General features: G+C 38.3%; 1 protein-coding gene across 4 annotated transcripts in view; it reads right to left on the reverse strand.

Moving 5' to 3' along the window:
- The window catches only part of pacs2 (phosphofurin acidic cluster sorting protein 2), a 78,798-nt gene that overhangs the window by 20,843 nt on the left and 42,470 nt on the right, over positions 1–15,485 (reverse strand). For all 4 annotated transcript variants that reach the window (XM_042500102.2, XM_088087369.1, XM_042500101.2 and 1 more), the window contains exons 2-4: positions 6,890–6,977; positions 5,008–5,097; positions 3,518–3,643 (exon numbers count right to left, since the gene is read on the reverse strand). In XM_042500102.2, coding sequence (XP_042356036.1) covers positions 3,518–3,643; positions 5,008–5,097; positions 6,890–6,977 — 304 coding nt within the window. The remainder of the gene's footprint in view (positions 1–3,517; positions 3,644–5,007; positions 5,098–6,889; positions 6,978–15,485) is intronic.

A 15,485-nucleotide genomic window follows, 5' to 3' on the forward strand; every position in this document is an offset into this window, starting at 1 on the left:
GAAGTTTTCCATCCACTCTATATACCATAACGTATTGCTGGCACAGAGATAGTGGGTGAGTAAATCACATACTTTTTACATTCAGGCCAAATTTAGGAGACAATGCCCATACTAGAAACGGAAAAGTCTTTCTTTTGCATTTTTAAAAAAATCGGCATTCATATGATATGATGATGTGAAAATGATCCTCATGTACATGAATCTGATGGAACAACCCAAAACGCTGTAGTATGCATGACAGACCAGCACCTGACCTCAAAAAAGAAAAAGGCCTCGTATTTCAATTTCAATTTTTGCATTTTAAAATGAAAATCCAATAACCACCCATTTTTTAAAAATTTTTAATAACCATTTTTGAACTGAAAATCCAACGACCAAAAGATATACGGACCGATTTGACAAACGAAAAATACAATTTTAGAAAAATACAAATTAAAAAAAATTGAATTAAATTTTCTCTTTTTCATTTTTGATTTGGAAAACTGAACTTAACTGAGTGTTACACAGACCGACCATCCTTGTTATCCCATTTTTTTTTTTGTTTTTTTTAAAAATTTGAGCACAAATCAAATATTGGAAAAACGAGTTATCTGTTTTTATCATTTTGGTTTATGAAACAAATATAAAAAAAGTATTTTTTTTGTTTTATTTTGAAAAACTAATGCATGGTACACAGACTTGTGTTTTATGGTGTGCAGACAGTAAAATCCCCTGAGGCAAAATTTGTGATTTCGGGCTTTGCAAATAAAACTGACTTGTCCCAACTCAAAAGCCATAACTGCATATTACTGAGGGAGCAAGGAGAAGACTTGATTTCAAAAATTGTTGTATTTTAATTGTCTTGATTTGACTGATTTGTCGATATTAACCTTTGTCTGAGCAGAAGGCGCCTCTCTTCAGACTCTCTCTGTTACCTTTTCAACACAAACCCACACATTCACACCTGGGAGCTGCTCGCTTTAACCACCCACAGTTTTCTGCTGTTCGAACCTCCACTGAAGCAGCCGCGCCACCACACAGGAGCAGTGTTCACTGACTGAGAGACAGTCATTCATTCTGGGCATATTTTACACTGCAGAGATAAAAAACTCTCATCTCCAACTCAGGTCACTTGAGGACAGCACCGCCCCGAATCTGGACGGCTCTGGCTGCTCTGCTGCAGTCCTGTGAGACCGTGTCAGCCTTCAGCTGTTTACTCTGTATCTTGTGTGGTATGTTGTGTTAGAGCCTCATAGTATCCCTGAGTTTAAAAAGTGAGAATCATTCCTCTTTTGTGATAAATTAAAGCTCTGTGTTTCTGATTTATTTTTTTCTCACAAGCACAGAAATGCTTTTTTTTCCTCTCTCAGCGGCTGAGGTGTGACCTTAATTAGTTCCACTGAGCTTTGTGAGCCAAATGGGAACTCCTCAGTTTATTAGAATCATCTGCACTGAATAATATTCATCTGGAGGAAGTCTCTTATTCTCGTGTGTTCTTGGTTTTCTAAAAACAAGCTGATGACAAAGGAGAAATCATCACTTCTTTAAGGATACATTGGAAAAACAGTGAAAATATTTAAAAGATAAAAGCATTAAACCAGAAATGACCTTCACTCTGAATGTTTCTGCAAACCACAGATACATTTGTACATTATTTTGAAGGGGATCAATGAGACTTTACGCTTTGCAGCCGTGTGGGGTGAATGTGTCGTTAGGTTTAGGAACAAAAAGCACTTGGTCATGGTGAGGAAAAGATCATCTCTTGGCTTAATAAAAAAACATTTGGTGGCTGAAACGCCGCTGGGAAACTCTGCTATGCATCAGTGATAAACACCGAAGTTTGGTGCCAAAAACAGTCATGGAAACACTACGATGTGGGACTAAAAACATCCAGGTTCACTGCCAAAAATACTCTTGGAACAGCTGCGATGTGTCATTTAAAACATACAGGTTTAGTTCCACAAACACTCACAGAAACACTTACGATGTGTCTCTAAAAACACCCACATTCAGTGGCAGAAACACCATAACGTGTCGCCCAAAACACCAGGTTCAGTGTCACAAACACTCGTGGAAAAGCTGTGAGGTGTCGCTAAAAACATTCAAGTTCGGTGGCTCAAACACTGCTGGCAACGTTATGATGTGTTGCTTAAAAACACCCTGTTTCAGCGCCAGAAACATTCAGGAAACACTGAGATGTGTCACTCAAAACATCCTGCTTCAGTGCAGAGGACACTCTTGGAAATGCTGCGATGTCTCCCTAAAAACACCTGGGTTTGGTGCCGCACACAATCGAGGAAAAGCGGAGATGAGTTGCTAAAAACGCCCAAGGTCAGTGCCACAAACACTGGTGGAAACACTGCAATGTGATGCGAAAAGAAATCCAGGTTTCACAGCTCAAACATTGCGGGTAAACGCTTTTTGTGTCGCTAAAAAGACCTTGTTGCAACAAACACTGGCGGAAACGCTGCGATGTGTCACTATAACTGGAAGGTCTGGTGGGTCAAACGCTGCTGAGAAACGGCGCAATGTGTCACTAACAGCACCCGGGTTTGTTGGTTCTAACACAGCTGCAAAACAAATCTTTGTCTGAGAAAAAACATGCAGGTTCAGCGGCACAAACAGCGCTGGACGGTCTGTGAAATACACTCATGTTTGTAGGCTTATATGCCGCTGAAAAACACTGCGATGTGTCTGCAAAAACACGCAGGTTCTGTGGCTCAAACACAAAGCCATCAGGCGGGTTTCCATTAACCCTCAAACTGTTCAAATTGAGGGTAAAATGCCCCTAATGAAAACACATCAATCTCTAAAAAACTTGCGATTCAAAAAAGCCATATTTCTCAAAACTGCAATGGAAACACAAATAAGTGTTTGAGAATCTGGCATCTCACATGATGCTATAACTATGCGCTCGTCAGTAGGAACCGGCTCCCTCATGATGCAGCAGGCGCCACAGGAGCTGTTACTGCATCGCATAACTCTTCAAAAGCTGAGCGGATCATCTGGAAGTTTTGAATTCACAGTTCCTCTGTGAAATCTTGGACGATCGCCTCCCAGAAATCCCTCAAAAGTGGTCGCTCCCACGTATAAGGGGCTTGCCTTTCTGTTATCTTTTGCATGACACGCCTACATCGCCTTGGACTGGGAATTTTTCTCTATCAATAAAGGCAAAAAGGTCACAGAATAATCCTAAAAGGATGATAGTATTTTTTTCCAGACTGATTAAAGGACAAAAGGACTTATTTAAGACGTCTTTTTATAGAGCCAGGAGATAGTACAAAAGGGCACCGTCAATCCCCAGGTGAAGATGAGGAGGACAAAGCCCTCCAGTAAATGTCAACATCCACCATCTTTCTCATTATATTCTCGCGCTGCTCCCGACACTAACAGCCTGTTAGAGCTCCTGCCTGCCCGAAACTCCAAGACACAAAGTGCACCGGAAGTGAGCCGCCACCTTGTTATCCTCCGCATATACACAAGTGATTTCACCCACCATTAAAGTTCACAGCACGAATGCAGCGTGATCATAATGTACCTCGGCCATGTCGATAGATCCCACGGCGAGCGTCTTGTAGCCCAGGATGGTTCGGTTCTTGTATCTCTTCCGCCTTTGCAGCATGATCTGCAGCTTGTTTCCCTCTCGCTTTAAGAAGTGAGGATACTGAAGAGAAAACACAAGAAAAGTACTGATGAGAAGAGTTTAACAGGTAGCTTTAAGGGTCAGGTTGGTGATACTTTCTGTCTTTTTTATCATTAACAAATCCTATAAAAAAGACCAAAACCTGCACTGCAGTATTGTCTGTGTATCAGAGTGTGATGTATCTTATTCCTCTGTGCCGCAGAGCTCCATTAATGATCAAAAACTATTATAAATGCACGGGTGACATGTTTCTTTATTAAGATGAACACGTTTAGTGTAAGTTATTTTGACTTGAACCCACATTCACTGACCTGCTGCCATAAATACTCGCTACACTGTAAAAACACAAAAAAACTTTAGAAATTACTCTATCATTTAATTATTTTGTGTTTTTTTCTCTACATCAAGTGTAAATCCCATAAAATACAGTAAATTACCAAAAATCTTTTTAAAAAGTTGTAATGTGTAAATTAACATAATTACTTAATTGTCCTTAAAGTTAAATTAAACTGAAGTCTATGTAAAAAAGAAAAAAAATACACATCATATTGCTTGTAAAAATGTAAAACCTTTGTCAGTTTTTTAAAAATTTAAAGTAAAACTGTAAAAAAAAATGTATTTTTAAAAATGTTTTTTAAAAAACATAAATGGTTAAAAGTCTGAGGAGCCAAAACTGCAGCTGAAAACGATAAGTCATTCATTTATTAATTTACTGATTAATGTGTAAAGCCCCTGAAAACTCACATTCAGTCTGAGACAGACAAGGTCACAGTGACCTTAATCTTTGACCCCTGACTGCCAAAATCTAATCACTTCATCCCTGAGTCCAACTGGATGTGTGCGCGAAATCTGAAGTTACTCCCTCAAGGCTTTCTTGAGGTATCCCATTTGCGAGGATGGGACTACGAGCTGGCGAACAGACAACCTTCCAGCACGCAGACATAAAAATCATTCCTTCCCTTTTATGGCGCCTACATAACTACACAAAAAAATGGCAAAAAAAATCAATCAAATCACTATGCCTACCAGCAAACGACAACAAAATGTAATAAAACAAACTTTTAATGACCTGTAGTTGCTTCTTCCCAACACACCAAACACATTGTTGGTTTTGGCCTTTTTGAGGGATCATATTTGCCTGAATTATCTTTTAATAATAAAAACACACTCAAAAAAGATGAATTTCCAGACAGCAATTCAGCTTTATACAAAAGAAAGCTTCATATCTCATTCATCATCAAACAGCATCTAATGTAAGTAACCATGGCAACAAGTGCCATAAAGCTCAGCCCACTCAATGATCTCAATAAAAAACAAAACAGCAAGTATGAAAAAAAATTATCCCGAAATGAACCAAACCGCAGCATGGTGATGTTTGATTTTACCTGCAGTGAGAAGGTGAGAGCCAGATCAGTCTCCACAGACCCACTGGGGGGCAGCACTATCTCATGGGACCTTAAAATCCGTTTGGAGCCCTGGAAAAAAAAAAAAATTGGTTGTTGTTTGATTTTGTCCCCATGAAGTATTCTGCCTCTTCACTGTTGTTTTTCACTGCAGCAAAGGTGCACGACATAAATTATTCATCAGGTTTCAACACATTTTAAAACACCATGCAGATGTTTTTGCATGTGTGACAACATTTACTACAAGTATTCTATGGTGATTTTACAATTTTACAAAGCAACTATTACTATAAGCAGCTGTTTTAACCCTGTGAAACCTGAGAAAACTGACTTGTTCATGAACATAACAATAAGGCAATGAGTCATTTTACAAGAAATGACCCAAAATATTACCAAGAAATTAACTAAAAATTACCTGAAAATTGGCAAAAGAACAAACATAAATAAAGAAAAACAAACAAACAATAAACTATCCTAACCCTAAACAAAGCACTAAAAATAGTTGGGTTTTTTTCATCTTAAACATAATTTAAGTAAAATAATTATAAATACAATTTTCAGTAATATTTTTTCATTTTCTCTCTTTTTCTCACTTCGTTTTCAGGTCATTTTTCTCGTCACCTTTTATTAAATTCTTGCAATTTGCAGGACATTTCTTGTCAAGTTGCTCATGGCCTTTGTATCCTGTTTTCAAAATAAATCAAACCAATCAGCTCTGCTTTCAGAGGTTTAAATGTTTGTGACGGGTGTCTGAGTGCAAAAGTAAGACAACCCAGGTTTCAAAGGGTTAAAGTAGGATACCTGTTTGATGCACTTTTCCAGTGAAGCACGATAATGATTATTTCAACCGATACAGATTAACCGATAATTCCAGCTTCTCACGGTCGATAAGATACTGATAACGATCATTTCTTTTTGTTTGTTTTTCTTGCCTGAGGGTCTGAAAGGCTGAGATGTGGTGAGTACAAATGAATTTAATTTGTGTATTTTCATTTTTAAAAAAAAAACGCATTTCAGACAAAAAGCTGTAAAATCACATTTTTGAAAGTCATTTTCAAGTTTTTTTTTCCTCTTTTCTTATGTCAACTTGAATTGTACAAAAATAATGCCATAAAAATAATAATCTGAGTTATAGAGGAACTATTTTGTGGAACATTCCCAAAATGTCAAGAAGCAGCACAGCTACAAAACCGTCCCTAAGTAACGTCTTTGTTGTGATCTCTGCATATTTACATGTTGTTCTGCTTGTTCTGGTGAAGAGTGAGAGCTGAGCGGATATTCGGAGACACCTGCGGAAACAACGGCGGAGACACTGACAGAGACACTGACGGAGACACTGACGGAGAGTGTGAGCGAAGGGGACATTCGGAAACACCGGCGGAAAATGAAAGCGGTCAAATCAATGCAGAATTTTTGAAAATTGAATTCAAGTTTACAGTTTTCTATTTTTCATTTTTGGTATGGAAAATTGAACCTGTAAGTGTTATACCCTTGTTATCCTCTTTTTTTTTAGTTTTTTTTTTTTATCTGAGCGCAAAATTGGAAATTGGAAAAAATAGTTGTTGCTATCTATTTTTTTTATCATTTTGGCTTCAACTTTCAATAAACATTTTGCTCAAAAAACATGTTTTAAAGGTGGAAAATATAAAAAAGAGCAATTAAATATGGATTTTAAAGGGTCAACAGTAAAATATAAAGCAGTATCTAAACTCTCTTCTTTGGCCTGACATCAGGCCAGTGGACATGTTAGGTTTGTTTCGGTGTGTGTGTGTGTGTGTGTGTGTGTGTGTGTGTGTTAGATTGTTTGTGTGTGCAGCAGGTTTGTACATGGCCTCTCTGTTGGTGTTGTTTTGGTGCAACATACCTGAATTTTAACCGCTATGACCACAGAGATGAGCTCTTTATCAAGTTCTCTCATCACAACCAGCTTCTTCAGAGTCAGAGTGCACAACCTGCAGAGAGACGGAGGAAAAGTGTTTAGTGGTTTAGTTTCACTCCTCCGGGGCGATTTTTAAAATCACATGAGTCATTCACACAAACAAAACCGTTTATTCATTCAACAGTTTACGACTGAGCACAACACAGTATGTCAGGAATCAAAGCATGTCGTCAGGTTTAATGACTGTGCTGCTGTGATAAATTCATTAAAACAGCGTTGTGTTAATTTGATGCTCTGATGCTGAGCAGCTACAGAAAGTGTGATCAGGCAGAGGTCACTGTTTCACCACAGCACACCAGCACAGCTCATTTTATGAGCTTATCACAGATTTTATGATATCTGTGTGTTTGTAGGCTGATAAGTAAATGAGAAATGACTGAACAGCACGTTTGAGGTCATATAAATGTTGCGTATTGTTGTTTGTCTGCACGACGTCCTGCTCAGTTTTTAAACTTGTACAAAAACAGAAATACTCCCTGTTCAACTGCAACTTCCTTTGAGTTTTATTTCTGATTGTAGAGGGTACACTTGACACAAGAGAGATATTAACCCTTTGAAACCTGAGCAAAGTGGCTCGATCTATTTCAAAAACATGGAAAAGGGGCAATGAAAGAGGAAATGACCCAAAAATTAGCAATAAAATAGTAAAAAGTCTAAGAAAATTACCTGAAAATTAGAATAAATAAATAAATAAATAAATAAGACATGGAAAATGATTTTAAAAATATAACATAATATTAAATGTCTAATTATGACAATTGTAAATATAGCTTATTTATCCTAGTTTTTTTCATTTTTCCCTAGTTTTTTTTTAAGATAATCTTTTAAATCTACTAATTTCTTGCAATTTGTGGTACAATTCTTACGAAGTTGTTCAAAGACTTTTCCTCCAATTTTTTAAATAAAAAAGCACCAGTTTGCTCAGGGTTCAGAGGGTTAAGTATTTAACTGGTGAAATTTAAAGGTCCTGGATGGTGGATTTTTATAACTAGAGTTTACCCCAGAATTATCGCTTTACTGTGCTTCTGCTAAACCACGTAAGCTGCAGGTAACCACCACGTAAGATCCATGTCTGTGAAAACACGGATGCTTCAAATACATCGTCCCCTCGTGACCCCAGAAGATCTATACAATCTCCAAATTTCCAAGGTGGACACCAAAGATCTGAGTCAACAATTCATTATCCGTCCTGAGTTATGACGCTGAGAAAAGGCAAGAAACGTGTTTTCGCAGAACATTATGATGTCACAGTTGATCCTCTGACCTCTTGGATATAAAATGTCCAGATTTCATCATTTTATTCTATTAGAGCATGTGTGTGAATTTTTAGCGTGAACTCTTGAATTATAGGCGAAAACATGTTTTATGAGGTCACAGTGACCTTGACCCTTGACCACCAAATTCTAATCAGTTGATTGTTGAGTCCAAGTGGACGTTTGTGCCAAATTTGAAGAAACTCCCTCTAGCCCAACTTCAGATATTGCTTTCACAAAAATGAGATGGTTGCAAGGTCACGGTGACCTTGATCTCTGAAAAACAAATTTCAGCTCATCGTTAAGTCCAAGTAAATTTTTGTGTCAAAGTTCAGTGACTTTTCTCTTGGTGTTCTTGAGCTTCGTTTCACACGAATAAGATGAATGTAAAGTCACTGTTAACCTTGACCTTTGACCACCAAAATCTAACTAGTTCATCCTCGAGTCCTCTCGAATGTTTGTGCCAAATTTGACAAAATTCCCTCGAGGTGTTCTTGAGATAACACGTCCACAAGACGAAGACTGATGGGGTCACCAAACGAAATCAGCTCATTGCTGAGACCAAGTGAATGTTTGTGCAAAATATGGAGAAATTCCCTTGAAGCTTTGTTGAAACACATTTTGATACAACACTGGGACTATTTTCCAGCCAAGGACACAACGTCACCATCTGACCAATGTTTTCTGGGGTGGGCCACTTTTCTGCTGCCACAACTTGATCTAAAAAAGTAAAAAAAAAAATGTTTTCTCATCCAAAGATTTAACTGGTTACCGGAATAAGGGAGGAAGATTTGGCTTCAGATCACACAAAGGTTTCAAATTCCTTCACTTGTTAGTCTAACTTAATGTGGACCGAGGGAGACGCAGCAGGCTGAGCTAAATCCTCTTTCAGCATCGCTGTGTGTGAGCGGTCCAGCAGACGGGCCTCTGCCAGCAGAGCAGAATAGAGACACTGAGGCAGGAAGGTGGCGGGGCAGTCGGGGGGGCGCATTGTTAGGGCAGCGAGGTGGAGGGGACGGAGGGTGCTGCTTTAACAAGCCTGTCACGATTTTTTGAGACACTTCCTCACTAGAAGTGAAAAAGAAAAGTTTTTTTAAAGGAGCTTTTCTTTGGTTCTTTTGACCGGATCATTGAGGAGAGCTCACAATCTGGAGGCCTATTTTATCCAACCATTTATCATCCGCCTCTCCTTTTTTACTGCGAAATTAAACAGAATGACATCACTCCCAAATTATTCTGAGGGCACAACAACACGGCACTGAATGTCGTTCAGCAGCAGCTATTCATGAGCTTTATTGTCACACAGAGTAAAAGATTTGGGTCAAAACTGCCATGAGTGACAGAGGAGGGAGAAATGTGCTCAGCGCTGAGTGAGGACGCAACATTACATTACTTTGACTTTGGATGTTGTTCCCACACAAAATTTCAAAACATTTCCATAACTTTACAACTACCCAATTTATTTATTTATTTATTTTTTTGCCCGGTGTTTTTAAAATGTATAACATTCAAACTCTATTCAAGCATCCCACATGATGTGTTCAAAGACCATCGGAAATTTGAAAATGCAACGATAATTTCTGGTTGTTTTTTTTTGCCATTTCCGGCTGTGATAAATAATGACTTTCTGGCAAATTTTAAAGAAAACATCAATAATTTCAAGAAAAAATAAACAAACAAATCAATCCAAAATTTTAAATTTTCTATAAAACTCACCCAAACATTTTAAGTAAAAAAAAATCTTAAAAAAAAGAAGGAAAAAAATCCAAACTTTTTAAAGTAAGTATGCATTCAAAACTCATTTTCTGAAAAAAAAAATTAAAAAATAAAAATTTTGTCAAAAAGAAAAAAAATATGGAAAAAATGCTTACATTTTTCTATAAAAATGTCAAAAATAAAAAAGGGGGAAAGCCTTTTTGTAAACAAAAAAACAAAAAAGAAGACAAAAAATCACTTTTTTTTTTAAAGAAATCTTGGCTTTCCAAGATTAAAACAAAAACAAAATACAATCATTTAAAGTTCAATGTAAAGTGCTTCAAAAATTATTAAACACGCCTCGTGGGTAGACATGCATGGAGAGACAGAACGTGGAGAGAAAATGAAGAAACATACACACTAAACAAATAAACAACATCGCCAAAACGTTATCACACGCTGACGCATATTAGAGTTATGCTACGTCATCAGCTGCAGAAAATAAATTCACCATTATCTGACATTAATGTAATTACATATACTAAACACAACACAAACTTTCCATGATTTTCACTAGTTCTTTTACTTTTACAGGCCTGGAAAATGTGACTGTGAAATTCCCTGACTTTTCCAGGTCTCCCATGACTGTGGGAACCCTGGATGTAATTTAACTCCTCTCTGATTCTCCTGTTTTAAGAACTGGAGGCAGAAAGGTGAAGCCAGCAAACAAAAGGAAAAGCAGCAGCGCTAACAAGTCTTTTAAAAACCACACAGTGTGCTGAGTGACATAACGCTCCAGCAGAGGGGCATCAATCAGCCCAGAGAGAAAGGAAAACATTGGGACGGGCAGAGAAGAAGCGGTGACAATGGCAGGTTTGAAGAGTGCTGAATGAAGACCTTTCTCTTCTTCAGCTGAGCCCAAGAAATCTCAAGCACAATGGACACAAGCCAATGAAGGCGCGCATTGTCTTCGGCTCTCACACAAGACAATACGCAGCGTTCTTGTTAGTCCCGTTTTGTATTCTACCCTGTTCCCATTGGTCCCAAGCCCACAGCACCATCTATTTCAGTTATGCTAGGTGGCTGGATGTTGGTTTGCGTGGGCGGCCAAATGATATCTGCCACACAGGCTGCTCTGCTAAGAAGTCACTTTTTTGTTTTTATCCCTCACAATGGGCACGAGCGCTGCACGAGCTAAACAACAGCGCTGAAATGTTATTTCTAACGAAGCACCACTTCATTTATTGGAGAATCTGCACTGACCCATTTCTCTTTGGTTTTTTGGCATAAATCTCAGATGAACTTGAAGTGGGAGTGTTTTCTGGCTTTTTTTCTACTTCAATCTTTATTGCACAAAAATTTGTGACATAAACATGTCAGTTATGACAAAATAATAACACCCAAAACAAAACAGAACAAAAGCTGCCTTGGTGCATATATATTTTGGATCCTTAATGACCTGTAAATCTATTGATAATTGTAAAATCATCCTTTTGAGTCCATTTTTCCCATTGGTGACATTTTTACAACAAAGTTTGTTCTGTTTCACAAGAAATATTTTGGTTTCCATACTGATTTCTACTGAAACAGGCTTATTGGAGTGATATGCCACATCAGAAAAGTGTCAGTATGCTTCTAACAAAGTGCTTATGAATTTCCTACATCAGAGGGGGGCGGCTACATCTGACAATATCTGTAACTTTCCGAAATATAAAACCCCAAAAGATTGATCAAATAAAAGTAGAAATAATACAACAACTCCTGATACAGAACACAAGCCATGCAAAGTAACAGGAAACAGCAAAACAGTACAAAACCACAGCACAGCAACAACATACAGCTTTTTAGCACAAATAGTCAGCACGAAGCAACGACATTTCGACATAACATGCAGACATGCAGAGCAGCGACAGGAAACAGCCATAGACAGAAGCAGAGATAAAATACAAGAGTCATAACATACACTCTTCATAAAATGTTAAAAGATGCAGTAATGGGTTAAAATATGTTTGCATGCACTAAAGCGCAGGCAGGACATGCAACACAAAGTTAGACAGGAGCTCTCTCAACATCGACCAGTTCCAAAAACCGTTGTCTCCTTCAGTCCAAAAACAATGTAAAGTAGAGCCCAGCTTTAAAAACACCTAAGCTTCCATATTTAGAAGCAGACGAATAACAAAATACGAGCTGTATGTGGTATTCTCGACAGTGTTGATGTCCACCGTTTTGAGCTGATGAAGTAGGCAATGAATAATATGAGTGTTATTATTTCTTGTCATTTGAAAGGCAAACAGTGTTTGATAGTCGGGCCAGAGACGTGCATGTGGCTCTTCTGAAGGAGACGGCAGCGTTTTATCTTCTGCCATGATCTTGATCAGTAGTAAATTGAATGGGGGGTCATTGAGGGGTAGAGCCGCACCTCCTTTCCATCTGTGGGGCTTTGATCGGCTCTTAGATTATCTTATCTCTCGCTGACGGACAGTCGCTGTCGTGTGTGTGTGAGCTGAATGTGAAAATGATTTATAGTTAAAAGTGTCAGTAAAGGTGGAAAAAGTTGTGTAGCCCAATTTAAAGGTGCAGAGCGCATACATTTATTGGAAATGTATTCCAGTAAAAGTAAAAATACTCTGCTGAACAACTACTCTTAGAAGTACAATTTATTTTAAAAAAAATTATATATATATACTCAAGTAGGCTGCCATGTAATGTAGGTAATGCAGCACATTACCACCCAGCACTGCACCTTTAAATGGGTCCTGATGACACTTTTGGACATATCTAGAGGTTATTTAGAGGGACAGTTCACATTATTTGAAGTGGGGTTGTATTATCGATAATCAGTCACGACCCCCCAGTACCGACACAGAGGATAATGCTGTTTATGAGGGCAGCAAAAAAACATATTTTAACCACCTAAAAAAGTTTCCCCTGGCCACCAGACTCCACTGAGAAAAACAGTGATTTAACGTCACTGAACACAGGAGCTGCTGGTTACGGCTGCCGCAAACGGTTACTCAGTTTTTGTTATTGAGTGACTTTGGTGAATCTGAACTAACACTTTTAAGCACCAAAGTTGCACAATAAATAAAACTAAAATAAACGAACTGATCGAGGCAGTGGTAGAGCAGCAGCTCCTGTGTTCAGCAATGTTAAATCACTGTTTTTCTCAGTGGAGTTCTGGCCTTTAAGAGCACAATATAACAGCTTTAGTCCCGTTCTCAGTCACAGTCACCGTGATTTTTGGTTACATTTCAGACATGAGACATAAAGTTTTTAAGTATAAATTGATTTAAAAAGACAACGTGTATGTATATGAAACTGATTCAAACCCTGAATTAGAAGCTTTTCTGGGTGACGCCAGAAAAAAAACAGTAAAGCAGAAGAGAAGAGTATCAGTTTCAGCAGTAACTGCAGCCTGGTCGTCTTCTCTGTTCCTTCTTTGATACACAAACAAATATATGAGTACAATGCAGCCTCTTTTCACTCCGAGCTGCAGTCGAGGACGCCCTCGCTGCCACCAGTTAGTGCAATCGAGCACCGAGCGTCACAGCTGCTGTCTTGGCGCCGCAGCAAAGCAACCTGTTCCCTGTCCCGTCCCCTCGCTGCAGTCCCCGAGGGACCCCAGTCTGCTGAAACACACAGCCCACCGCCTGCAGCCCGACCGCTGCCAGATCCTGATCCAGCGGCCAGCTCAGCACAGATGCTCTGGCAGGAGCCGGCAGGAGGACCGGCAGGAGGACCGGCAGGCCTCAGTCCGGCGCTGTGATAGCACAGTCACAATCAGCTCGTCTGCCAACGACAACAAACCGACAGGAATTTGTTTTGATGCAGAGACGTATCAACACCGTACCCGACGTAAACACACAGCAGAGGGGCCACAGGATGCAAACTGTGAATGATGGGTAATACTACTCTCAGTGGTGAAATTTCACTAAGGAAGTACAGTACTTGAGGTACTTGTATTTTGCTTGAGTATTTCCATTTTTTATGCTTCCACTCCAGTATAGTTTGGAGGCAAATATTGTACTTTTTATTCCTACTCATTTATTTTAAAAGCTTAAGTTACAAATTACAAAGTTAAACGACAAATTTTAAAGCAGCTGATAAACTCTAATGTATTATTATGGTTTAACCCTTTGAAACTTTGATCAACATCACATTTCTTGTGCAGCATTCAAAAGCCTTTGCAAGTATTTAAACCCTCAAACCCTTTACAAGATCAGTTTGCTTTCTCTTAAAAAAACATGGGGAAAAGACAATGAGTAACTGAAAAAGTAATCTTCAATAAAACTGCAAAAAATTGAAGATTTATAAAATTATTTTAAATAAAGCTACAGTGAAAAAGCCCAAAAACCTATATTTATAATTATCATAATTACATATTTAAAATTATTTTTACAGAATTATTTTTAAGCATTTTTTCAGGGTTTTTTTTTTCTTGTTTTGTTTTACTTGTTTTTTTAATGCAATTTTTTAAGCTAATTTTCTTGTGCTTTTAACTTTTTTTTTTTGCTAATTTCTGGGTCATTTCTTCTTAAGTTGCTCATTGCCTTCTTCCCAGGTTTTTGAAAGAAATAAAGCCACTTTCAAAACATCCATTAGCCTACTACTACAGCTTCAAGCCTTTTACAATTACTATAACAGCCGCTCTTTAAACAAAAACAGCTATTTTACTGTTACGTGTACACGTTTACGTAAAGTCAAGGCACCTTTATTTTTAAAGCCATAAACACGTGTTTTGAAACTTAGCTGTAACAGTGAAGAAAACGTAAATACAGGCGTTGTTTTTATGGTCGTGGTTGTCCTTATAAAGACAGTGTCAACATGCTTATGTAACATTTACCATAATATCTGTTTACTGTATCAACATACGAATGTTTGCTGACATGCAAATTAGAACTGAGCACAAAGTGCAGCTGAGGCCAAACGTCATTGGTGTGCAGGTATTTTTATCATAACGTAGTGTATCAGGCGAACTGAAGTTTTGACAACTATGATGGCAACTGATGAATTCATCCTGAGCAGGGCCTGACTGTGTCCACCAAATATCATGAAAAATAGACGGTTCAGCGCCAAAGTTGGAAAAAACAAACAAACCAGCCCATCAGGAGAATAACCAAACAGTCAATCCGCACCTGTCACTAGTATTGTTTAAAGTATTGTTTGCAATTTGTCAAAATGTTTAGAATTTGAAAATCTATCTAAATTTTATATTTAAAACCTTTCACAATCTAGGAACAGTTAGAGAAATGGAGGAAAAAATAAAGTCAGAAAGTGGATGATAATGGCGACTGTGTGGAGGTCAGATTACATAAATATCAGTTTCACCTTCTGGATTTGCTTCTTCTGTTGACTGTGAGAGTCCAGCAACTGTACACCAGGAGCTCCGCTGCTGCACCGAGCAGCAAGCTGCACCATAATGAGATTTCCATACTTCACACTGCCACTTCCTGCTCCTCTGCTCACTCACACACACAGACACACACACACACACACACACATGCACTTAAAATAGATGCTTGGACCCGATGTAAGAATTGAGTTAATAGTGTATCAGATATCAGGAGAGGAGC

This window comes from Plectropomus leopardus, chromosome 14, assembly GCF_026936395.1.
Source record: "Plectropomus leopardus strain MGB_pleo_1.0 chromosome 14, ASM2693639v1, whole genome shotgun sequence".
Taxonomy (NCBI): domain Eukaryota; kingdom Metazoa; phylum Chordata; class Actinopteri; order Perciformes; family Serranidae; genus Plectropomus; species Plectropomus leopardus.